The sequence below is a fragment of the Lynx canadensis genome, chromosome C1 (genome assembly GCF_007474595.2).
Source record: "Lynx canadensis isolate LIC74 chromosome C1, mLynCan4.pri.v2, whole genome shotgun sequence".
Lineage (NCBI taxonomy): Eukaryota > Metazoa > Chordata > Mammalia > Carnivora > Felidae > Lynx > Lynx canadensis.
The window spans coordinates 18155466-18180869 of record NC_044310.1 but is presented as its reverse complement, the minus strand read 5'-3'; the positions used below and the strand labels follow the sequence as shown (position 1 = coordinate 18180869).

The 25404-nt window shown below is 47.3% G+C and overlaps 1 protein-coding gene and 1 long non-coding RNA gene across 2 annotated transcripts in view; both read right to left on the bottom strand.

Annotated features, from left to right (window-relative positions):
- The window catches only part of CLIC4 (chloride intracellular channel 4), a 66715-nt gene extending 57216 nt beyond the window's left edge, over positions 1-9499 (bottom strand). The window contains exon 1 of the mRNA XM_030324440.2: positions 9265-9499. Within this exon, the coding sequence (XP_030180300.1) occupies positions 9265-9336 (72 nt within the window). The 5' untranslated portion in view covers positions 9337-9499. The remainder of the gene's footprint in view (positions 1-9264) is intronic.
- Positions 9500-17994: 8495 nt separating this feature from the next.
- On the bottom strand, positions 17995-24991 carry LOC115521700. The gene is made up of 3 exons (XR_003971146.1): positions 24883-24991; positions 24453-24563; positions 17995-18156 (listed from the first exon to the last, which is right to left on the bottom strand). It is a non-coding gene; the product is annotated as an uncharacterized LOC115521700 (long non-coding RNA).
- Between the last annotated feature and the right edge of the window lie 413 nt (positions 24992-25404).

The window sequence follows — 25404 nt, the reverse complement described above, 5'->3', positions numbered from 1 at the left end:
GATTAGAAACTCACATACAACTCCTTTGCTAGCTTCCTACTGACTCCACCTCCAAAATGTATCTCAAATCCACTCTCTTCTCCCCATCACCACCCACACATCATCATCTGTCTCGACTACAATGGCCTCCAAATAGGTTGCCTTGTTCCTACTCTCGCCTCTCCGCATTTCATTTTCCAGAGTGGGGAGACTACTCATATCAAAATGCACATCAAACCGTGGCACTCCGTTGCTTAAAATGTTTTGAGAACTGCTCTTTTTACTAAGGATAAAAGTCACATGACCTACAAAGACCTCCATGATGTAGCCCATCTCCATCTCACTCTGCACCTCAATTCTGTTCCCTCTATTCCAGTCACACTCTCAATTTGTTGAGTATTTCCAGCCTTTACATGCATCAATTCTTCCAGCCTGGAATCCTATTCCCCTCATTCTTCTCTTAATTACTATTCGTCCTACATGTCATTTCTCAGAGAAGGCCCCACTCAGCTTCCATCTAAATTAGATTTCCTGGCATTTCTTCTCAAGAAATGCCCTATTCTTGTCTTTAATGTAATTGTATGCTGTCTGTGTTTGTGTATTTCTTTAACATAAGCTTCTCCCACTAGACAAAAGATTACAGGAGGTCTTAAAATTTATCACGTCAAAAACGACACTCCTGATCTTTGCCCGGTCAGAACTAGCTCTCCGCAGGGGCGCCTGGGTGGCGCAGTCGGTTGAGCGTCCGACTTCAGCCAGGTCACGATCTCGCGGTCCGGGAGTTCGAGCCCCGCGTCAGGCTCTGGGCTGATGGCTCAGAGCCTGGAGCCTGTTTCCGATTCTGTGTCTCCCTCTCTCTCTGCCCCTCCCCCATTCATGCTCTGTCTCTCTCTGTCCCAAAAATAAATAAAAACATTGAAAAAAAAAAATTAAAAAAAAAAAAAAAAAAGAACTAGCTCTCCGCAGCCTTCCCCGTCTCAATCAGTGGCAACTTCGTCATTCTGTAATTTCTTCAGAACAAAAATCTCCTAATCAGACTACTTCTCACCTTAGCCCAAGCCACCAATCTCCTGCCTGAATTACTAAATAGCTAATGGGACTCTCTGCTTCTGACCATGCCTCCTTCTAGGCTATTCTCCACAAGGCTAGCCAAAGTCCTGTTAAATCAAAAACAGCACCCCCTATATTCTGTACTCCATACCCTACTCGAGTTTTCTTTCCAGCACTTATCACTAGTGGACATAATTTATGGTCTGCCTCCCCCAAATGAATATGAAAGCCATGAAATTCCTTCATGTAGCCAAGGCCCCACAACAACGATCTGTTACGTTGACTGAATGAAAAAGTGACTGAATGAAAAAGTAACAATTTATTCCTCTGGGCAGGCAGAAATTGGAGGTGGGGTAGGGGCTGGAGAAGTCAAAGAGATTTCAAATGAAGGAAACCCCAGCAAAAGTCTTGCGTGGAGACACAGAAGTACAGGGCATATTCAGGATAAGTCTAGCTAGAATTTGGGGTAAATTTACAGCTGCTGTGGGAGATAAGACTGGAAACCCAGTTGGGTCATGATCTGAAAGGCTCTGCCTGCCAGATCAAGGAGGTGTATCTAATTCAATAAACAACTAGAGAAAGTGGCTCCATTTAACGTTTGAGGCAAGAAGTGTCAGTTTCATTTTAGATAGATAAAAATTACAGAATATTAACACATAACTAAGTTACTGAGGGAAAAGATTCAAGTTTCTTTAAACAGCTAATAACATACCATACTTAGTAGGTTCCAGAGTACTAAGTACCTTTCATCTGTCAGCACACAACATAAACATGTCACTCGTGTCTAAGTCAGTTAGTTACCAAATAAATCATTTCTTAAGGTCTTAATTCAACTGCATTTTAAAAAGCACAAGCCAAAAAGTCACTATACTGTATATGAAAATGCCATCATCAACCATGGCTCATTTACTCACCGTCTAACTCTCCATCAGGGGATACTGTGAGCTCCTTAAAGACCAGAAACCTGCTCTCACGCCTTTATGTCTCCAGCACTGACTACAGAGAATGTATTCAATTAACGTTTGCTTTTATTAATACCTCTATATTGTGCTGGACCATTTCCAGGCAAAGATTCTATCTTATATCCTCTAGCTGTACAATGGGTACCTACTACAAGATTAAAGAGGAAAATTAATACTAAAATATAATTTGGATTTTCAGAACAGATTTCTCCTAAAGAGCACAAAGGGGCAGGCTACCTTCAAGCCATTTAATCAGTATCTTTTCTATGAGCAATTCTAGGTATTGGCAAATTTCACAACAAAAAGGGCTTGCTTACTTGCAGCAGAAATCAGAGTAAATGCTCTTTTAGGGTCATTAGAAGGATAAATCCAGACACAATCTGAGTTTCTTTGGAAAAAAAAACTAAATAAAGTGTATTTCCTTTAAATCAACTCACAACTCAATACATGTTACATACCATTTTTCATTCATCCGAGTATTCTGCTGTCATGAAGAACATTAAAATGCTCTCATCAATAATTCTTGCAAGTTTATGGAAAAGACTACGATATATAACAAAATAGAAACAGCAGCCATTTCCAGAAGGAAGGGTTTTATTTGGTAATTTTTTTAGTAATTTTATTTATTTAGTAATTTTATTTTATGTGTGCTTTCCTGTGTTTTCTAGGTTGTCTACAGTAAACACATATGGTTTGCATAATTGGGGAAAAAACACATTTTTTTTTTTTTTTTTAAATTTGAGAGAGTGCTGCAAGCAGGAGAGGGACAGAGGGAGAGAGAGAATCTTAAGCATGAGATCAACATGGGGTTCGATCTCATGATCCAGGGATCATGACCTGAACCAAAATCAAGAGTTGGGTGCTCAAATGGACTGAGCCACCTAGATGCCCCGAAAAAAAACACATACTTTTCAAAGAGCGCATTACGTATAAAACGAATATACTAGGAAGCAGAAAGGAAATGGCATTACTTTCCAAATTTTGGGTCAATATTTAAACTGAAGCAGACAAAAGTTAGATACTACTTATGCTAAGTGATTAAAAAACAGGATTTGTAACCAAGGGTACTGCCAAAAACTACAAAATGTAAATAAAGCTTGTGTTACTGATGGCTAGCCACAGTTTTTACACGACTTAGTGAAGGATCAACAGCCCTAAACACTTTCAAGCCAAAATTCTGGATCCCCGTGTTAACTAAAACATGCTGTGCATTAGAACCGCACACTCTTCCTAAGCGTGTGTCTTTGAACACTTTTCAATTCTGTCTTGGGCATCTGTATGTCTGAGGCTAAAATTTCATTTCTAAAGTCCGAACACCTTCCTTTTCTCTGTCAGTCCACTGTCACGGACACCCCACCACGCTGCCAGCTTCCTTGGGAGCGCGACAGCCTCCTTCAGTTCGTGTTCAGTTTTTAAAGAGCTTTCCCTCTTGTCACCTACCACCAGGTCTCCACCCCCAAAATAAAGGAACCGGTTCTTAGCAGAGGAAAACAGGTGGCAGAACTCACATACCCTTAAAAGTTCTTAATTACTTCAGCTTTCACCTAATTACTTGCTGTTCTATTCTCCAACGTTTGCTCAGATTCTCTTTCTTCTCTCACTCATACAAATAAATAGCTATGTGGCATGGTGCAAATTATTGCAGATGATTGACATGTTTAGAACTCTATCATGAGAGCTAAATCCTTTTCGTAAGGATGAGTTATTGCACGTGTAAAGCTGGAATGATTTGATCACAAAAAGAGAAGCAGGGGGAGAAATTTGTTATACCCCTTACTTAGGGCCACAATGTATTTCAACTTCAAGAAAAGCAAAAACAAACAAACAAAAAATCTAGGAGACAAAATATATGCATGATGAACTCAGTTCGGTATCTGGCCGTGGTTCTAATATTGTTACTTCTTCAAAACATTAACCATTAAAGTTTAAAATACTCCTAGTCCACCTTTGGCACAACTTTCAAATACTGTCTTGCTTATCTATGTTAAGTTGTTATTTTCATAAATTTAAACGAATACAGTCTCCTGGTTTTAAATAAAGGTGGGGGGGGGGGGATCACAAACCAAACAAGGCTAATTGATATTCCTTATACCAATACTCAGTACTGAGCACTGAGGGATAAAAGCCAAGTCTCAATAGACAAGAGGATTAAAAGTTCCAAGAGAATTCACAAACCGATGCCCTGAATTAAATTTAGATTCCTGTTAATTCATACTTGGATGGTTTGTAATCATGACCTTGGTGTTATTTTCCTTGAGAAACTCCCTTTCCATTCTCTACCAGAGCCTCTGAAATGAGCAAACTCATCTTAACTTACCCCTAACTTGATCAAAATCTTAATTAAGGCTTTAATCACACTTCCCATCCTGCCTCGCACATTTCCCTTTTATGGACTCACTAATTCCCTATCCAGGAGACACCTGACATGAGGATCCACAACACTAATGAGACAGGAAGTGGGAAAGTCTTGCTCACCATCCTTTTACTGGCTTCCAGGCATCTCTGTAAGCATCCTTTCAAACCAACCAACTTTCAGTGACAGCCAGGTCCTCCCCACTGCCTGCTTCCCATCATGATTCATACTACGTACAGCTTCTCACGTGTCCAGTCCCCTGCCTCAGCAGTCTCCTGTCTCTTCCCCATTTGGGGCCCCATTCTCTCAGAATTTTACAGTTAACCAGAATCGTGACCTTGGCCTTTGCCAGAGAGCAGCACTGTTCAGTCTTCAGGAACAGGTCACACAACATGTAAAAAGAATACAGTTCTCATTCATTTCTATCTCCTGAATTTTCCCCTCTGGAAACCTCAGAGGAATGGCAAACCAGTTAGATCCAAGGTGACACCGTCTTAACGTTGAATTTGTTTTTGCTCAATTATCAGAACAAAGTTCTCCGCATCACTTCTTACAGAAAACATATTTGATGTGCGTTTAAAAAGGAGGTTGAAGACCGCCTTTGATACAAAATATAAAGAACTCACTCTATATTGGCAAAACAGTTGACAGTTTGCCCGTCTGTATACTCAACTACACCCTCCCAAATGCCACTGAGAAGTTGGTGAATAGACAGCAATCCAAAAAATAGGGAAGTGTTGGAAAAATAAACAAGCCTGGAGAAATTTTATGAGCAAAAACCTAAATTAGGTTTCAATAGTCTATCCTTGGGGTGGATGCCTGGGTGGCTCGGCTCAGTCGATTAAGTGCCTCTTAATTTTGGCTCAGGTCATGATCTCATGGCTCATGAGATCAACCGCGCTGACAGTGCGGAGCCTGCTTGGGATTCTCTCTCTCCCTCTGTGTCTGCCCCTCTCCCACTCGTGCTCTCTCAAAATAAATAAATAAACATTATTAGGAAGGCAGCTCAGACTACCCTAATTAATACGCAGAGATTAGCAGTTAATCCCCTCAGTAACCCTATGAAATTGTTGTTATTATTACCCTAATATTAGAGGTCGGGAAACTGAGGCACTGAGAATTTAAGAAACTTGCCTGATACATTACGAGAAGCCAGATTCAAGCCAAGCAGTCTGGCTCCAGGGTCCACACACACTGGAGACCCTGCCAAATAGCTCAAAAGAAACAGTTATTCCTGTGTGTTATGCCACCCTGCACCAGATTAATTTTTTACAACCACCACCCCAATCCCAGCAGTTTAGCGACCATTGCCAACAGTGACTGTCCCAGTTCAAAATCGTACACCAAGTTTAAATTCCAGCCCACAAAACTAAACTCTACAAAGGGACTCCTTCTACGCTGAGATCAGAACTACCATCACAGCAAACCAAAGCCACCAGTGGGGACTGGGGAGACAGCAGGGCCAATAGGAGTTGGGCTTATACAAGCCAAAGAAAAAAAACAAAAACCCAGTCTCTTTTCAATTTCTCTCATTGCGTGATTCAATAATTAAGATTTTTACTTAATACAGAAATCTTGGTTCCCAAATTCTGAACATGGCCAAGAAGAAATACTGGTGGAAAACACGGAAGACACAAGAAAAGACTAGAAGTACTACCAACTGGAGGGGGAAGAAAAGTGAATAAAACCACATAGGGTTTTGGAGGCAAAGGACCAAGGTTTGAGACTCAGACTATGAGGATCTAAGTAAGTAGTTCCCAATTCCAAAGCACGTCAACACGTATACAAACAGCAAAGTGCTAAGAAAAAAAGGAAACAATCTCATTTCAAACATTCAAACCGTCTTATGTTCCAGGCACTTAGAATAATAAATATACAGACCTTATCTTAAAAAGAAACTTAAGCTCTATCTAGTACGGGAGATCTGCATATAAATACACACATACAAAATGACACCCAACTAGCATTTATTTTCTGCATATCAGATACTGTTCTAAGCTTATTACATGCTCCATATATCAACTAATTTATTCCTATGAGCTTGGTCTATTAATATCCTAACTGCACAGATGAGGCACAGAGAGTTTTAAGTAATGTGTCCTGAGACACACAATTAGTAAGTGAACAAATTGGATTAGAAATTTTCATTATATTCAAATTATAAGGGACCTTATGCCTTGGCTAAAGGGTCTGAACTTCTTCCTGTTGATCAGTGGTTCCCAACTGGTGTTGGTACATCAAAATATACATGCACCAGGCCCCTCTTGTGGGGGAAGAAGGCCCTCCCAGAGTTGGGAGGATGTCCTATCCTCTGCGTGTTGGGGTCAACAAACCCAAATGGAGAACTGCTTTTATACAGGTGATGAGGAGCCTCTAGGCTCAGGGGCAGACAACTCCAAAAACAGAAAGAAAATGTAGCTGTGAGTCCAGTCACACTAGCTGGGAAGGTCCTGGCCTATTTCTCTTAAATTTAAATCTACCTAAACGGGTAAGCTCAATATCCTTTTCACTCATGTGCCTGAAGTGTAGATAACAGTTTTTGCCTACACACTCGGACACCTCCTGGCAGAATAATTAACGCTGTTTCACATACCATGCTGAACAACCCTGGCCTCTGCCCCCTCACTGCTTTCAAAATAACTATACTTACAAGGGTATCTTCCCCCATTTGCATTTCCCATATATAGGTTTCAAGAAGAAATCAAGAGAACCGTTTACCAAAAAAGAAGAAAAAGAAGACTCTTTACCACCATTTACCCGGCCCTTTTTTTCCCCTTTGAAACAACTATCCTGGTTGATATCAGTACACCGCTTTACCTACGCGGAATCACAGGGCAGCAGAAAACAGCTCACCTCTTGCTTCACAAATGAAGGAAGTAAACAACTTCCAGTTGGGAAAACAACTGCCCAGTGAGTGCAGAACTATGACTTGAACCCTGGGTCTCTGCCACCAAGTCCTGGGAGACAGGCTGACAATGAGTGGTAAGCTGAACTCTTGTAGGTGGATCACAACCTTTTTTATTTTAATAGTTATGCATAGAAGAAATATAATCACCACACCTCACCCACCGCTTCAGATGTTACTGCAAGTTTTATTTAGTGAACAAGAATACACGTCCAACACAAACATGGACAACCGGAGAGCAGTAAGGAAGTAACTCCAGTTCCAGAAACAAAGTGACATGCCCCTCTCCTAACTGAAGGGTTAAATTAATAGCAGGCAGAGCACGAAGCCTTGATCTCTTCCACTCTAATTCATACACTTCATTTCTTTTTCTTGTCTTGTTGTATTGGCTAGGTCCTACAGTATAAAGCTACAAAGAAACCATCACTGATAGTATCCTTATCTGATTCTAAATTTAATGCTACTTCTAAAGTTTCAAGGTTAAGTATCGTGGGGTTTTTTAGAACTTAACAGATACACTGTTTTTGGAGTCGATGGGAATTCCTTCCTATTCCTAGCTCAGGAAAACTTTTTGAACACTGAACTGATCTGCGACCCACCCTTCTCCCTTCTCCCCACTCCATGCTGCCTTCCACCCTCTTACTTTGTCTTACGTCAGGTTCCTTCCAACATCCTCGGTGCTTCAAAGTTCTAGATCTGCCCCCCAAACGAACAGAATCTTTGAAGATATTCTGGGGGTTCTATACCGGTCCGCTGTTTCAGTTCCCCAAACCAAAATGCTTCTAACCCTGTCACTGAAAGAAAATCCTAAAACAAACACTGTTCTGATCATTTTTCCCTCCCATCTCTCAAACACACCCTTCGAAGTGTCCCCTTCTTTAAAATAAAAACTCGAGGGAACAAAAAAAGGAACAAGATTCTTCTAGATTCCTATTAACTTTCCAATTCACAGCCTGGCTCTGAAGAAGTCTGCTTAAGTAAGTGACTAAGAGAATCTCAAGGATTTAAGTTTTGAGGGAGGCAGCTGGAGCCAGATGTTCCTAACTTCTACTCTCTCTCCTTTGCTAAAATGAAAAATAGTAAAAGAAAAGACGAAAGAGACAGGGGTAGTATTTGTAAGCAAGTAAGGTGGTGGTAGGATATAAACACTGAAAAGACCAGAGGGGAACACCAACCCTTTAAAGCCCAAGCAAGTTATAAACTCTCTCCCTCATCAGTTTTTCTTTCAAAACAAAAGAGCACAATCTTTCCCGAGGCAGCAGCACCGAGCGGAGCAGCCAAAATGTTGCATCATACAATCCACTCCGAGTTTGAGCAACAAGAAACCCAGATGCTGGTAAAACACCTAAGACAGGAAAACCCAAGTTGGGAATCTCGGTCTTTCCCGGAAGCCTAGGAATGTCTGCTTTTTTTTTTTTTTTTTTTTTTTTTTTAAGACCGCATCGAAAATTAAAGTTACAGTTTCAAGCCAGCGGGAAGCGAAATGCTCTTTGAGAAAGCGTTCCAAGAAGTTGGGTCCATCATCTCCCGACTGGGAGGCTGCGGCCCCGGCCCGGGTTGGGGGGACCTGGAAGCGAGGGTGGGGTGGGGTCGGGCCGGCGCCAGGGCGGGAGCGGGGCTGGGGGCCGACGGGGCCCCACCCCCGCCCGGGGCCGGGAGCGCAGCCGCTCTTCCCACCCGGACGCGGGACGACGGTCTGGCGTCGGCCGGAGCCGGCGCAGCTGGAGGCGGTGACCGCCGCCCCGCGTGCGGGCTGCCGGGGGTCCCGGTCCCGCCCCGGCTCCCCCGACCGGCCTGGGCGGCGGGAAGGCGCGGGTGGGGCACCAGATACAATTGGCTGGGTGGCGCGGGTAGCAGCCTCGGTTGTGCCCGGGAAGGCGGGCGCCGCGAGGGGGGCGGCAGCGGGGGCTCCGCGGCCGGTGAGCGCCCGGTGCGCAGGGACAGGCCGTCCCCCCGCGTTCGGGCGTACGGGGCGCCGGGTGCTCGGCGCGGCGGGACGGCGGGCGAGCGCTAACCTTGACGAAGAGCTCGATGACGGGCTCTTTGTCCTCCTCCTTCAGCCCGTTCAGCGGCATCGACAACGCCATGGCCGGCTCGACTGCGCTCAGCGGACGGCGGCGGCGGCTGCTCCTGCTCCCGGGTGACTCCGACTGAGGGTTCCCGCCGCGCTGCGCTGCGCCTCCCTGGACAGTCCCGGCGTCGAGCTCGCCTCAGCCGCCGATGCCCAGCACCGCCCCACGCCCCGCGAGCGACTCGGAGGCGGCCCCAGCCCGAGCCGCTTCAAGCCGCGGGGCGGGGCCGGGGGCGGGGCCAAGGCCCGGCGCCTCCGGACTCGGGAGGAAAAGAGCGGCTGGAGCTGGGGGGCGTGGCCTGGGGCTGGGGCGGTAAAGCAGCTCAGGCTCGGCGGGTAGGTGGGCGGGACTCCGAGCCCCGCCTCCCGAGGGGGCGGGAGGGAAATTCCCCCGGGGGTCGGAGCCTGACACCGCCTCCCGCCGCAGCGCGGGCGCGTCCTCGCAGCTGCCGCTGGCGCTCTGCCAGGTGACCTCATGCCTTCGGCTGGCCTGGGGGAGGCGAGGAGGCGCCTCCCGCTCTGTCCCGCGCTGCAGCCCACTCGACTCACAGCCCTTTCCCCCTTTCCCGCAGCGGCCACCTCCCCAAGTCCTTCTGTTAGGCGGAGCTGCCTTCCGGAGGGACAACTTTTCGGAAAGTTTTCATCCCCTTAGAAACGCCTTTTTTTTTTTTTTTTCTCCTCCGACTTCTTCCTTTTTCCTTTGACTCTCCTGTCACTTCTATCTCGGGAGCCAGCATATTGACAAATATTTATGAGGCCCTCGTGTGTTCCAGGCCCCCGGTGGTGAACAGTACGGACAGGATCCCTCTCCTAGAATCTACAGTCTGGAACTGCAACCCCAGTGCCGGAAGGCTAGTAAGGATTCCCAAGCCATTGTCTGTGTTCCTCCTGCCTGGACTGATTTCTCACCCCCGTTCACCTGGAGTGCATCAGAATCACCTGGATGCTACACTTGGCCCTGCTTTACCCATCCAATTCTCCTTCTCCGGGGAAGGGAGAAATTCACATTTTAACAAGCATCAGGACAATTTTGATGTAGGTGGTCCTCAAACTGGAAACTTAAGCCCCTGGAGACAGAAACTGTGATACTTCTTTTTTTTTTTTTTTTTTTTTTGGAGAGAGAGCACGAGCAGGGGAGGGGTAGAGAGAGAGGGAGACACAGAATCCGAAACAGACTCCAGGCTCCGAGCTGTCAGCACAGAGCCCAACACGGGGCTCGAAATCACAAACCGTGAGATCGTGACCTGAGCTGAAGTCAGACGCTTAACCAACTGAGCCACCCAGGCGCCCCTGTGATACTTTGAGCCAGGCAGAAGGTATGCACCCAATCCAGGTTTCCTACTGTTGAACACTTGGGGAAAATGTCACCCCCTCTGGAAAGAGTTACTTGTTCCCTCTTCTGGCTTTAGGAAATGCTTGACTCACAACTACTTCTCACTTACCAGGTTAAGTTGAATGATGAAGGCCAGACGTGGGAGGTTTGTCTCTCTACACCCTTAGCGTATTAACACACGTAGGTGTTGGAACAAATTGAATGTATGCATGAAAATGTAGTGAAACCTGCAGCTTCTTCCTCTCCCAGCCCGTAGCAAGTTGCTCAAGTGTTCTTGTAGGGACTCTGTTAAAGAGACGGTGTACCCCAGAGGTTAGGAGCACTGCTCTAGAGTCAGAGCCTCAGTTTCACTATGGCGCGGTGGGGCCCTGTTACCAGTCTTTGCCTTTCCACGTGTGCTGCTCAGTCAGCGGTGGCTGTTATCAGAGCCTTGGGCCTTATACTGTCCCTGTTCCCCCCTGCGGGCAAGGATGGCGTCATATTCAACTCCCAACTCCCTCCGTGACCAGCTCGTTTGTTGGAAAGGACTAAATGCTAGGAGGCTGCCCCTGAGATAGGGACTTGAACCTAAAACAAACTGGAGTGCCTGTGTGGACTCTGAACTGAACCCAGTGTTAGTTTTTCACAAAATTATGAACTGAACCAAAGTTCCCTTCCCGCCGCCCCCCTCCACCCTGCTGGAACAGCAACCAAAATGGACCTCCAGTTCAAAGCAGTTCCAAGTCTAAAAGGATCAAATGGCACTTCAAAGAAGGCCCCAAACTGTCCCTGGGGCCAAGGAACAGTTCAAGACATCCTATGTTCTAAGGCGTGCCTGAGGGTTTGTCGAATTCAGTTTGAATCAGCGAACATTCCCTGTGGTGTCTGCTGCAAGTCACGTGCTGGCGTCCTAGCACCAGGACACAAGGAGATGGGGAAGGCGGGGAAGCAGGAGAAGACCAGGGCTCTTTAGACTTCCTTGACTACACTCAGCTCTTACCTGAAAGGAAACCATTCTTCTCCTTGGGACGCTGAGGCAGCGATAGTCTCTAAGACCCAGACCCTGAGCCTGTGCTTAGAAACCCAGTCATAGTCACTCCTACTCCAGCCCCCCCCCCCGCCCCATTTCCACCCCATAGGCTCACAGGGATGGGTAGAGAGGGGGTCAGTAGGGATGTTTCTGCAGGGAGGCTCCCTGAGCACATTGTATTCAAGTCTCGTTTGCCAACTGTGAAATGTATGCATATTTTGCATTCTGTACTCATGTTTGTTTTGGTAGCACACACACAAACCTTAAAGACGGGTGGAGATGTGCTCTCTTTCCCACCTCCCCCCACACCCTTCTGACCTCATCTTAACTGCTCTCCCCTTTGCTCTCTACCCCAGCCACACCCACCTCCTTGCTATCCCTTGAACGAGCCAAACGCACTCTTGCCTCAGGTCCTTTGCACTTGTTATTCTACCTCTGTGGGACATTCTTCCCCCAGAATTCCCGCAACTCCCACTCCCTTGCCTCCTTCAGGCCTTTGATCACCTGTCACCCGCTCAGAGATCTCCCCAAGTACCATCCTGTTTGCCAGTGCGAGCTGTTCCATTCTATCTCACCCTACCCCCTGCCATTTCTCTCCGTAACACTTACCACCCTCGGTCATATATTTCACTCACTTATTCGCATATTGTCTGGCTCCCCCAACTAGACCATAAACTCCATGAGAGCGGGGATTTTTGTTCCATGTTGTTTATGGCTATATTTCCAGCTCGTAGAACTGCTCATGGTACGCAATAAAAACTTATGGGATGAGTGAGTGTGCCCAGTTGATCTACAGTTTCCTGTACCCCTGGCTTGCCCTTTGCAGGGTCCTGCGTGTGCCCAGCCTGAAAAGCCAGGTGGTCTGTGTTTGTTACGATTGCCACTTGACGAGGAGTCAGGTTTTCCAAAGGACCAGATGGCGCCTCCAGAAAACTTCCCCGAATGACTTCCTCTTCCCTCCTCCCACTCTTGATTATGTGGCGTTATTGACTGACGGGCTCAACCCCCTTTCTATAACTTTCTAGACAGTAGACAGGGGTGCTATGCACGCGGACTCTGGGGCCAGACCGTCCGCTTTCCAGTCTTGCCTTGTCGTCGACTAGCTCAGCATAACTTATTTAATCTCTCTGCGCTTCAGTTTCTCATCTGTAAAATGGACCTAAAAATCAACTTGGGTAAGTTACTCAAGTACGTTCCCTCGTCACTACAGCAGACAACATAAGAGAACCTAACTCCTAGAGTCACTGTGAGGATTAGGTGAGACAACATTGGTGCAAAGTATTTAGTTAAGAAGCATTTAAGAAATGTTAGCGATTGGGGTACCTGGGTGGCTCAGTCGGGTAAACATCCGACTCTGGGTTTCGGCTCAGTTCATGATCTCTGGTTCGTGAGATCGAGCCCCAGGTCGCTTGGGATTCTCTCTCTCCTTCTCTGTCTCTCTCTCTCTCTCAAAAATAAATAAGCAAAATGAGGATAATTACAATACCTACCTCATAAGGTTGTTATGGAGATTATACAGGTTAATAAATGTAAAGCATTTGACACAGTGCCTGGCGAATAGTAAGTGCTCAGTAAACACTAGTGGTTATGAATGCTCTGCTCTGATTCCCTCAGTGCCTGGCATATGATGTAGGATAATAATCATCAGGCTAAGTGAAAGAATCAATCACATAAATTTCAAACATTGCTTTTTAACTTCCCCCCTCCTAAGTTCATACTGTTCTTTCTCTCACTGCACGTATAATAGGTGTTCAATTATTCTTCGGTGATGTCAATCAACCCAGCTATGGAAAATCCCAAGGCAGCTTTGAATTTCAGCTATGTCCCCATACTGTGAATCAGGTCCTATAAAATCTCGCTAATTGCCGCTTAGCCATAATTCTGGCTAAAGTTTAACCTGAATGCTGTGTCCATAGGAGCAGCAACCTGTCCAGCCTCTCTATAGATCTGGGTTCACCTGGAGGCATCAAAGTCACTCCACAAACACAGGAGCTGGACACAGCCTTTCCAGGCCTTTCCAGGCTCTAGGGATAGAGTTCCAGTGTGTGGGTCCAAGGACGGACATGTTCATCCTGGCCACAAGCCCCAGTAGATGGACCTTCATTAGGAAAAGGACCATCCAGGTACCACTGGAAACCAGGGTACCGTGGAGAAAACTGAAGTTCAGAGAAGTTAAGCAGTTTGCCTAGGGTCACACAGCCAATGAGTGGCAAAGCCAATAATCAGACCCAGATCTCTTTATCCATGTTGCCCATACCCTGGCCAACCATCTGCTCATAATGCTGGTCTTCAGGTTCTTAAGGGTGTCTAAAAAAGGGGGCGCCTGGCTGGCCTGGTCGGTGGAGCATGTGACTCTTGATCTTGGGGTTGTGAGTTTGAGCCCCCGTGTTGGATGTAGAGATTACTTAAAAAAAAGAAAATCAAATCGAAGGGAAGAAAAGATGGTACATAAAGTTTTTAGCACGGTGTAGACATTCAAAAACTATCATCTTCTGCTTCTTCTGCACAAACCCCTCCTCAACTCAATTTCTCCTTTGCCTCATGGTCCTGAGGTCAAAAGATGTTGCATAATAGGTCTTGGCTCAAATTCCAACTCTGCCACTTACCAGTTTAGGCAAACAGTTCCACCTTATTGAGCCTCAGTTTCTTCTTCTGCCAAGGGTCAGAGGCTTATGTTGAATCAGGGAAGGAAGGGAAAGTTTACACAGATGTGAGAGACCATTATTCATATTGAAAAGAATTCACTAACATGCTCACAGGATCTACTGGGTTGGCTGCCTTCAACATTACTTCCAGAGAAAAACAGCCTAGAAGAGCACAAGTGGGGGGAGGGGCAGAGAGAGAGGGAGACACAGTATAGGAAGCAGGCTCCAGGCTCCGAGCTGTCAGCACAGAGCCTGATGCGGGGCCGAACCCGCAAACCCACAAACCGTGAGATCATGACCTGAGCCGAAGTCGGAAGCTCAACCGACAGAGCCACCCAGGAGCCCCAAAAATTTCTTTTAGAAAGAAATAAATAGTTGAAAGAGCATTCTGAGTGCAATTAAGCCTAAACTTGCGGACAGTTGCCTTTCCATTTCTGCAGTAGGGACCTCGAGCAGGGCGCGCCCTTTCACAGTCTAGGTTTCCAGCCCGGCCACAGTTCAGTGGGAGAACTCACGTCTCCTTGCTTCGCATCTCTTTTCCACTGTCTGCATCCAGCTCCCTCCCTGCAAGGACTGATCTTGAGGGTGGTGATCTAGCCTCTGATGCTGGCCCCAGCACTCACTCTCTCTCTCTCTCTCTCTCTCTCTCTCTCTCTCTCTCTCCCCCACACACACACACAGTATTAAAACCATTTGGGTGCAATGCACATCTGCTTCCCTGGGAACAGAAACCCTACCCTCAGCCCCTTCCTGCCCTGCTGGCCTGGAGACTGTCTCGTCTTGGGAAAGTTACAGGTTTCATTTTGTCACTTGGAAGCCGCAGCAGCCAGGAAGGGAACCCGAGTTGACTTGGAGCCAGGGCCTTAATTGGATTGGATCCCTGTGGAGGCCATTAGCCTCTTGCTGCAGCTTGGCAGGGAGGAAATATTTCCTCCCTCACCCCGGGCCCCACTTGCACACGTCCCAGCCAAGATCTTCAGTGGCCTACCACCCAAATAAGGTCCTGTATTAAGTTTCCAATTATTATGATCCTCCTTTCCATTCGAGCAGCTTTTTACTGTTTCCAGGCACTAGCAACCGCCGTGTTAGGAGGAGTCTCCTTTGATCTCTTCGTTCAGTTATGCCACATATTTTTATTGAGGGCCTACTATGTGTCAGGCACCTGCTCCAGGCCCAGGTCAGACAGCATCTTGGCTTTCCCGAAGATTACATTTTATTTGCGAAGACAGAGAATAAGCCAAGACCCAGGACAATTTGCCCATGTCAGGAGGTAATAAGAGCTACCATGAAGAACAAAGCAGAGTAAGGGGATGGGGAGGGGTGCTGGGGGCAGGGAGGAACAGCCTCGCTGATAAAATGGCGTTTGAGTAAAGACCTGAAGGAGGTAGGACAATATCTGGGCAAACAGTGTTCTAGGCAGATAGAACAGCAAGCACAAAGGCACTGAGGCAGGAATCTCCTCAGAGTGTTGGAGAAATGGTAAAGAGGCAGCTAAGAAATCCCATGTCTGGACAGTTTGGTGACTTGTTTGCTGACCAATTCAGTGGCTTTTACCCACTCCTCTGCCTAGTGAACCCTAAAGATTAGCAGAGGGTTTAGAAAAATTTCTTTTTTTTTTTTTAAATTTTTTTTTTCAACATTTATTTATTTTTGGGACAGAGAGAGACAGAGCATGAACGGGGGAGGGGCAGAGAGAGAGGGAGACACAGAATCGGAAGCAAGCTCCAGGCTCTGAGCCATCAGCCCAGAGCCCGACGCGGGGCTCGAACTCACGGACCGCGAGATCGTGACCTGGCTGAAGTCGGACGCTTAGCCGACTGCGCCACCCAGGCGCCCCTAGAAAAATTTCTTTAGCTGGGTAACAGAAATCATCCAGGATGATAAATAACCCCCCCACACACACATGATACATATATATACACACATTCCACCCAAATGAATGGTTTATGTGTGTGTGTGTGTGTGTGTGTGTGTGTGTGTGTGTAAAAGTACTCCTCATTAGAAGAGAGAAGTAGCATTTTTTAGCTGAGTACTATGCTTGTAACACTGCACATTGGGCTTTCAATAGAAGGAAACCGTGACTCAGAGAAGACATGTGACTTGCTTAAGCCCACACAGCCCGGGGTTTGAATGCGGGTCAGGTTACATGCCTGTCTCCCCTGTAGCCCGTGAGCATTGTGAGGGCCCATCCATGTCTGTCCTCTTTACCCTGGCACAAAGCACAGGGCCTGGCCCGGAGTCGATGCTGACAAAAGTGCTGATTATGTGGTTGATGATCTCTATCTTCAAAGTCTGTTCTGATTCTAATATACCACTTGGCTTCCCCATTAAAATGTGATCCATCTAATCATTGAACTATTCTGCAGCTGTTAAAACGATTGTTTGCTTAGGGCAGCTGGGTGGCTCAGTCAGTTAAGCACAGGACGCTTGGTTTCAGCTCAAGGTCACGATCTCGTGGTTCATGAGTTCGAGCCCCACGTCAGGCTCCGCGCTGGCAACGTGGAGCCTGCTTGGGATTCTCTCTCTCCCTCTCCCTCTGTCCCTCTCCTGCTCACACACTCTACCTCTCTCAAAATAAATAAACTTTAAAAAATGATTGTTTGTTTAAATAAGACATAGTTCATCCATAGAATGGAATAATACACAGTCATTAAAATGATGTTGAGGGTTGCTGAGAATAGATCCACGGACAGGGTCTGGCCACCAGGGTGATGGCATTCTATCTATACCTCTGGCCTCCGCTCAGTGCCACTGGCTACTCTCTTAGCCCATACCCCACTCCTACTTCACCCTGGCTCCAATTTCCTAGTCAACCCTAACACAGCAGCCCGGAGGCTCAGAAATGACAATAGTGATCATCACCATCGTCATCATCACTATTATTATTAGATAGGACACTATCTGGGGAGGTTTACGGGACACTCAATATGCGCCTGATTGAGTGGGTTACAAATACAGTCTCATTTAATACCTACAACCTCATTTAAGACCTGCCATACCTACGACACGAGTGGAGTATTCTTTTTTATTTAAGATGTTACTTTTAAGCGATCTCTACACCCACCGCGGGGCTCGAACTCACCACCCCGAGACCAAGAGTCACGTGCCCTGCCAACTGAGCCAGCCCGGTGCCCCTGAGTTTGAGTATTATTAGTGCTCCCCATTTTGCTGAGGACAAACTGAGGCTTAGAGAGATTAAATCACTTGCCCAAATCAATCAATCAATCAATCAATCAATTTGAACCCAAGGCTCTTCTGACCCTAGATGGTGCTTTGCTGCACCGTCCATCCTTCTCCCACCACCCACAGCCATCCCATGGGCAGTACTCTGTGTTCAGCAGTCTTCCCCTAAACGCCTGCTCTGCCCTTTGCCCTTTGCCTCAAGAATATGGCTGTGATCTTCAACATAGACAAACAGCTCTGACCACAGAGGGTCTCCACCCAGAGCTTTGTGGCCCTGAGTCAGATGAGCAGCTCATTTCCTACTGTCTGAAGGTGCAGAGGATGCCAAGCGGTTGCCCCGGGAGAATCCCAGGCCTGGGTAGCCTACTTCCCGGCTGTTTCCTTGCTACATAAGAGCAAACGTCGACAGTCCTCTCCAGCCATACATTTGGACTTGAATAAGGACGCCTCTTGTCCATCCTTGGGCATTCACAGTTCATTTATTTGGTACTTTGAGGCCCGAACAATCAGTCCTTTAGATCACAGCTAGGTAGCAGAGGGGGCGTTAAACTATTTGAAATTCAAGCAGTCAGCTGTATTTTTTTCAAAGCTGAGAAGTGTCCTTCACGCTTCCCCAGTGCTGAGCCGTGCTCGTGCTCGTGCTCAGTGCCAGCAGCCGGAGGAGCCCTGCAAAAGGGGAAAAGGAAAAGCAGCAGGCTGATGTTTTCGCAGCTGCATCCCATACCCTGGGGGGGCCACCTTCCTCGCTTGCTGGAGGCTTGGTGATACCTGCTGGCACACAGAGCTAATGTAATGTCCACGTCTGGACACCCAGGGGACGGTCCCCAACAGAAGGACAACAGCCTTGCCTGAGCTGATCACATACACGGCCAGGGACCTGAGGGATGAGCCCAATACTATTTTCTTCTCCCATTTGGTTTACCTCTTAGTTTTCAGGTGAGATTCTGGAAGGAATCCTTTCTTCCCCTGCCATTCTCTTCAGCTGCTGGATACACCCCACCAGGGCAAGGACCAGAACCCCTGGATTCACCCAGCGGGGCTCCCACAGGAGTGGGCATGTCCAAATCCCACAGAATGCTGATATAGGCCCCATCCCAGTCCCTCAACAGGGGAGGGCGACAAGAACAAGGAAGGTGAAAGGGGGCCGGGCGCCTCATCCTGCTGATCAGAAATAAACACCACAAGAATCAGCAGGAACAGGATATTTACATGACCTTAAAGTGTCCCTACAGATTGCTTATTGCTTGCAAGGAGGAAAATTGTAACTTCTACGGTGGAGAAAAACCAGACCACCTCTTAACTGTTGCTCAAATTGAGCACCACTCTCTCCAGGCAGACAGACATGGGCGGAAGGGGTGGGGGGGGGGCGGGGAAGTGATGCATATGGTATCAGTTTTGCAAATATTCCAGCTGAGAATGCGCAACCTGAATCTAGTCAAGAGGAGACCCAAATCGAGCAACATTCTATAAAATAACTGGTCTGTATTCTTCCAAATACCAGCGTCGTGAAAGGCAAGGCAAGGCGGCTTGCTGTTCCTGACTCAAGGAGATTAGAAAGACACGTCAGGCAACTAAATGCAATGCGTGAACTTGGCCAGATCTCGTACTGGAGGGAAAAGAAGACCGTAAAGAACATTCCTGGGTCAACTGACAGCATCGGAATACGGAGAGTAGATTAAAGTATTATGTCAATGTTACATTTTCTGGATTTCATAGCTGTACTGTGGTTGAGTAAGAGGATATTTTTGTTCTTTAGAAGTACATAGTGGGGCGCCTGGGGGGCTCAGTTGGTTAACTCTCTGGGTCTTGGTTTTGGCTCAGGTCATGATCTCGCGGTTCGCGGGTTCGAGCCCCACGTCAGGCTCCACGCAGACAGTGCCAAGCCTGCTTGCAATTCTCTCTCTCTCTCTGCTCCTTCCCCATTCGTGCTCTCTCTCTCTCTCTCTCTCTCCCTCTCAAAATAAATAAACCTAAAAAAAATCGCATACTGAAGCGTTAAAGGGGAAAGGGGCATCAATGTCTGCAATCTGCTCTCAAATGGTTCAGAAACCATAATGTGTATTCCATAATTATATGTATCTATCTATATGTCTATATATCTACCCATCTATCTGTCTCTATTTACCTATCATCAAAAGAGAGAGACAGAGGGAGAGAGAATAAACATGGCAAAATGTAAAAAAAAAAAAAAAAAAAAGGTGAATCTAGGTAAGGTATTTAAGAGCTCTTTGTATTATTCTTGCAACTTTTCTGTTAGTTTGAAATTATTTTATTTTTTTTGTTTTTTTAACGTTTATTTATTTTTGAGACAGAGAGAGAGCATGAACGGGGGAGGGTCAGAGAGAAAGAGGGAGACACAGAATCCGAAACAGGATCCAGGCTCTGAGCGGTCAGCACAGAACCCGACGCGGGGCTCGAACTCACGACCGTGAGATCATGAACTGAGCTGAAGTCGGACGCTTAACCGACTGAGCCACCCAGGCGCCCCTGAAATTATTTTAAATTAAAATAAACATCATAGGAGTCCAGAGGGGGGAAAAGTTGGATCCCCAATTGAAATCCAGGGAGTTCTTCCCCCTCCTCTTTGAGTGAGTAATAGAACATTCTATGACTTCTCTCTTTGAAGGACTTTTTGTGGGTTCGTTGGTTCCTCTTTTGCTAAGAGCCAGGAAAACACTCTAGCCCTCTTAAAGACTTTTTTCTTTTTTTTTTTAAGTTTATTTACTTATTTTGAGAGAGATAGAGAGAGGCAGAAGGAGAGAGAGAGAGAGAGAGAGAGAGAATTCCAAGCAGGCTCCGCATGGTCAGCTCAGAACCTGATAGCTTGAACCCACAAACCATGAGATCACAGCCTGAGCCGAAACCAAGAACCAGATGCTTAACCAGCTGAGTCACCCAGATGCCCCTAGCCCTCTTAGATCATTACCACTGGGACCACCAAGTCTGGCCATAAGGGCTGGGCTTCCCAAGTGGGCCAGGTGAGAAGCATGGGGAGCACAGGCACACCCCCCTGTCATTCCAAAGTGAAAAGGCAGAGATTCTGAGCCTCTGGGACCCACGTGGAAAGTAAGGAGAAAGAAAAGGCTGCACATGATTCCTCCACATGATGACAGAAGCCTAGCACCCCACCTCCCTTTGTCTCCAGTGGGGCTGAGAATCAGCCGATCGAGAAACCACCTTTTTTTAAAAAAAATTTTTTTAATGTTTTTTACTTCTTTTTGAGACAGAGAGAGACAGAGCGTGAGCAGTTACTTCTTTTTGAGACAGAGAGAGACAGAGCGTGAGCAGGGGAGGGGCAGAGAGAGAGGGAGACACAGAATCCAAAGCAGGCTCCAGGCTCTGAGCTGCCGGCACGGAGCCCGACACGGGGCTCGAACTCACGGACTATGAGATCATGACCTGAGCTGAAGTCGGACGCTTAACCGACTGAGCCACCCAGGCACCCCCCAGATGCAAGGATGTTTAACACAGATATAAACTGAGCACCTGCTATGTGCCGGACATTGCTCTAGGCCTCATGAATGCCATAAAAATAGAACAGAAGCTCTCACAGAACTTCCATTCCAGTGGGGAGTCAGGTTCTATTAGGAAGAGACAAATAGATACATAACGTGTCAGGAGGTCATGTGCTGTGATGAAAAAGTAAGTTAAGGGGATGGAAAGTTTACCCATCTGTGAAATGGGTTATCTACAGTTATCTCACTCACACCCTCATCACAAGGATTAAGTGAAGTCATGTATAGAAAATGCTTAGGGGCTCCTGGGTGGCTCAGTCAGTTAAGCATCCGACTTCAGCTCAGGTCATGATCTCACGGTCGGTGAGTTCGAGCCCCGCATCAGGCTGTGTGCTGACAGTTCAGGGCCTGGAGTCTGCTTCGGATTCTGTGTCTCCCTTTCTCTCTCTGTTCCTCTCCTGCTCATGACCTCTCTCTCTCAAAAATAAATAAGTATTAAAAAAAAAAAAGAAAGTGCTCGGTGTTTAAGACAGAGTGTTAAATACTTTACATGCTTTGTAAATGCTCAAGAAGTGTGTATTTGTTTGAATGGATCATTTCGTTTATTTAACAAGAATCTCTTGAGAAGTTTTTAACGTGTACTAGGCCCTGAGTGGGTATCAGGGTGATATAGCCCAACTGCGGCGTTCAAGCTCAAAACCGTCTAGAGGGGGAGACAGATAAACAGGTAATTCCGAATATCACGTGATGAGAACCAAGCCTTATCGAGTGCTTACCGTGTACCAGGCACTATTTTGAGCATTTTATCTGTGTTGAGTCATATAATCTTTTACAACAACTCTGAGCTTAGCACTCTTTCACACATGAGAAAACTGAGGTTCCGAGAGGTTAGGTAATTAGCCCAAAGCTAGAGGCATTGCAAAAGGGGCAGAGCTGGGATTCTGAACCAGGGGACCCCAGTGTGTTACGGGAGCCCCGAGGAGGCCCCTGACAGGACTGATCAGGGAAGGCTTCTTGGAGGAGGGCCCATCGAAGATCAGGTTTGCATCATGGGTAGATAGTAGCTGGGCAGTTGGGGAGAAGGACTGTTCAGGTTGTGCGTGGGCCCGAGGGGAGAGAGAGAAGGCCGTTGTGGTTCCCAGCTATTAGTCTGAGATGAGGAAGCGGAGAGGATGAGTCTGGACAGTAGGGCAGGGCCGGTCAGGGAGGACTTTCTACCGTCCGAAGAGATGTGGCCTTTCTCTTTGGTGTGGAGGTGCAGTGAGGAGCCGGTGAAGAGGCTGCCTGTCCTGGTGGGGGTCCTCCAGGTTGAGTGGAGTGGGCAGGGGGGCACCCCCACGGTTCTGCTCCCTGAGCTGGTAGGTGCCCACTTTGAAAGAAACAGCCACCTGGCCGGCGGACTCCTAGTCGGACCCGGGGTCTCTCCAAAAGGGGGTCACCTAAACAGCCAGAACAGGGGTACCTGGGCCAGTTGCTCAGTCAGGTAAGAGCCTGATTCTGGATTTTGGCTCAGGTCATGACCCCACGGTTTGTGGGTTCGAGCCCCGCGTCGGGCTCCGTGCTGACAGTGCAGAGCCTGCTTGGGATTCTCTCTCTGACCCTCCCCTGCTCTCTCTCTGTAAAAATAAATAAATAAATGTTAAAAAAAAAAAAAAAAAAAAAGAACCAGAATAGAGAATGAGAGGGGGAGCCCATAGCTGGGTCCCTGAGATGGCAACTGTGGGACCTAATGGAAATCTGGGGCTTGGGTCTGGTTGATATTCTTGACTAAAAATGAAACAAAGCAAAACTTTCTGAGGGCCCCTGGCTGGCTCAGCTGGTAAAGCATGTGACTCTTGATCTCGGTTCTAAGTTTGAGCCCCATGTTGGGTGTAGAGATTACCTAAAAAAAAAAAAAAAAAACTAAAAAAAAAAAACCCACAAAACACTTTTTTTGGAAAGGTTATGCAAGCATATGGTAAGATAAGTAAATAATAATTCAAGCAGTCCCATGGAGCCTAAGCCCAGAGGCACCCCCCTCCCTCCACCTTGGTCTCTCATTTCCCCTCCCCCCAGCCCTGCGCTTGACCATTTTTCTGGACTGCCTTCCAAAGACATTCTATGCATATATGCATAGGTTTATGTAGATGCGTCCCAGGGAGGAATTTTAATAATGAATTTTAATGTTCTTCTTTGGTGGTGGCGGGGAGTCCATTAAAAAGTAAAATATGTTCATTGTAAAGAACATGGGGGGAGAAAAAACACAAAAAGGAGAAAAGCAGAGCAAAAGCTGAGCCGCAAAGGCAATCACCGCTCACGTTTTCAATCACCCCAGGATTTCTGCTTTAATAAGAAAAACAAGTAACCTTTGAGGCATGGTAAAAAGAACTCCGCCTTCCCTCCCAGCTGCCCCCTCCCAATGGCATGATATTTGGAATCATGCAGATTATTATTACTTCAGACGAGAAAACGAGGACTGGGAGAACTAGGCCTGTGACGCTAGATCTCCCGGTTCCAGAGCCCCCTTACACTTCGGGGCCCCCACCTTTTCCCTGTCTCTCAGGCCTCAGGAGGGGGGTCACCTCCCTGCCCACCAGAGACAAAACCTGACTTCCCTCCTTGGTCTGCCATTCCCTCCTCCCGCTGCTGGGATGGGGACCCGGTGAGGGAGGTACAAGGAGTGTTACGAGCCCCGGCTTTGGGGTCAGAGTGCCCTTGGCCAGCTGTGTGACCTTAGGCAGATCACTTAAGGTTTCTGTATCTCCCTCTCTCTCCTGCCCGAGTAGTGCTTGCCCATGGCATGCACTCAATGCTTTTATCATTCCGGTGCTCTCGGCCAGAAGGTGAGGTGGATAGGAGCCCGTTCCGTGTTCTGAGGGCCATGTCTCCACACGCCCTCCCTCCCTCCCAGGCTACTCTGCCCCTAAGCCCCAACTTCCCAGAAGCGTATAGCTCTTTGCTCATGCCGTACCCTCTGACCCTCTTCTCAGGCTTTCCAGCCTGAGGAAATCTTCCTCAGACTCCAGGATTCAGAGGCGAAGCCTCCAGGGATCCTCCCACAAATAAACCTCCACCCTCAGTCCAAATAAACCTCTTCCTCCTCTGGATCCGGCACCACCGCACAATGGACGACCACATTGTATTCAAATGATTTGTGTAACCCAGGGATCCCCCCCAGACCCTCCAGTTGACAGGGGTCACTAGTTCTTTAAAGTTGCGTCCACAACCGTTTTATGAGTTCCCAGCAGATCCCTCCTCTGGCCATCCCCCTTATTCTGGGAAAGCTTGCCCCAGTATCAGTTCCAAGCATGCAGGCAGAGAAGGCAAAGCTAACCAGCTCCTGGCATTGTTTCAGTGCCGTTACTGGTCCAGGGATGACCACATGACACAGCTTGCCCAGTCAGACTGAAGGGAAGCCCTTGGATGTCTGGTTTAGGGGCACAGCCTCTTCCTCTTGCCGGAAGAGTAAGGAAGCATGTTTGTCTAGGGGCTGCGGGCAGCCATCTTGTCATCAAGAAGGTAGCTAACCTTGGACTGGATCCAATGTGTAGAGTCAGAGACAGAAATCTCCTGGGTCCTTAGGCCACTGTGGAACCACTGAATCAATCCATCCTGAGGCCAGGAATGCTCCGGGACTTCCTGTTGGTGAAATAATAAATTACCTTAATGTTTAAGCTTGAGTCGGGTGTCCACATCACTTCTCACACCACAAGAGCTCAGATTGAACTTCTCGAGCACTTACGACGCATCAGGCACTGTTCTGAGAGCTCTGCATGCAGAAAATCACTTAGCATTCACAGCTACCTTCATAAGTAGATGTGATCTGGGTCACAGCTAATAGCACAGTCTCTGGACCGAGACCTCCTGGGTTTTCATACCTCTGCTACCGATTGTATAAACTTAGCCAGCTGCTTACACTTCCTAGTCCTCAGTTTCCTCATCTGAAAATAGCACCTACCTCATAGGGTTGTAGTAAGGTTTAAAAGAGGACAATCCAGGGGCGCCAGGGTGGCTCAGTCGGTTGAGCGTCCGACTTTGGCTCAGGTCATGATCTCGCGGTCCGTGACTTCGAGCCCCGCGTCCGGCTCTGTGCTGACAGCTCAGAGCCTGGAGCCTGCTTCTGATTCTGTGTCTCCCTCTCTCTCTGCCCCTCCCCCGTTCATGCTCTGTCTCTCTCTGTCTCAAAAATAAATAAACGTTAAAAAAAAAATTAAAAAAATAAAATAAAATAGGACAATCCACATAAAGTACCTGTATCAGGGCCTAGTACCTAGTAAGTGATGAAAAACTTAGTCTTTATGTTATTGTTCCCATTTTACAGATGAAACCAAGGCTCAGAGAGTCTATGACAGGACCTAAGTTTACACTTGCAGTAAGTGTGTCAAAGCCGCATCATCTATCTCTATGGTCTGCAGTCTTAACTGCGGGGTTCAAAGCCCCAGTGCCCGCCTGGGGAGAAAAGCCCAGGAGACGTGCAGGT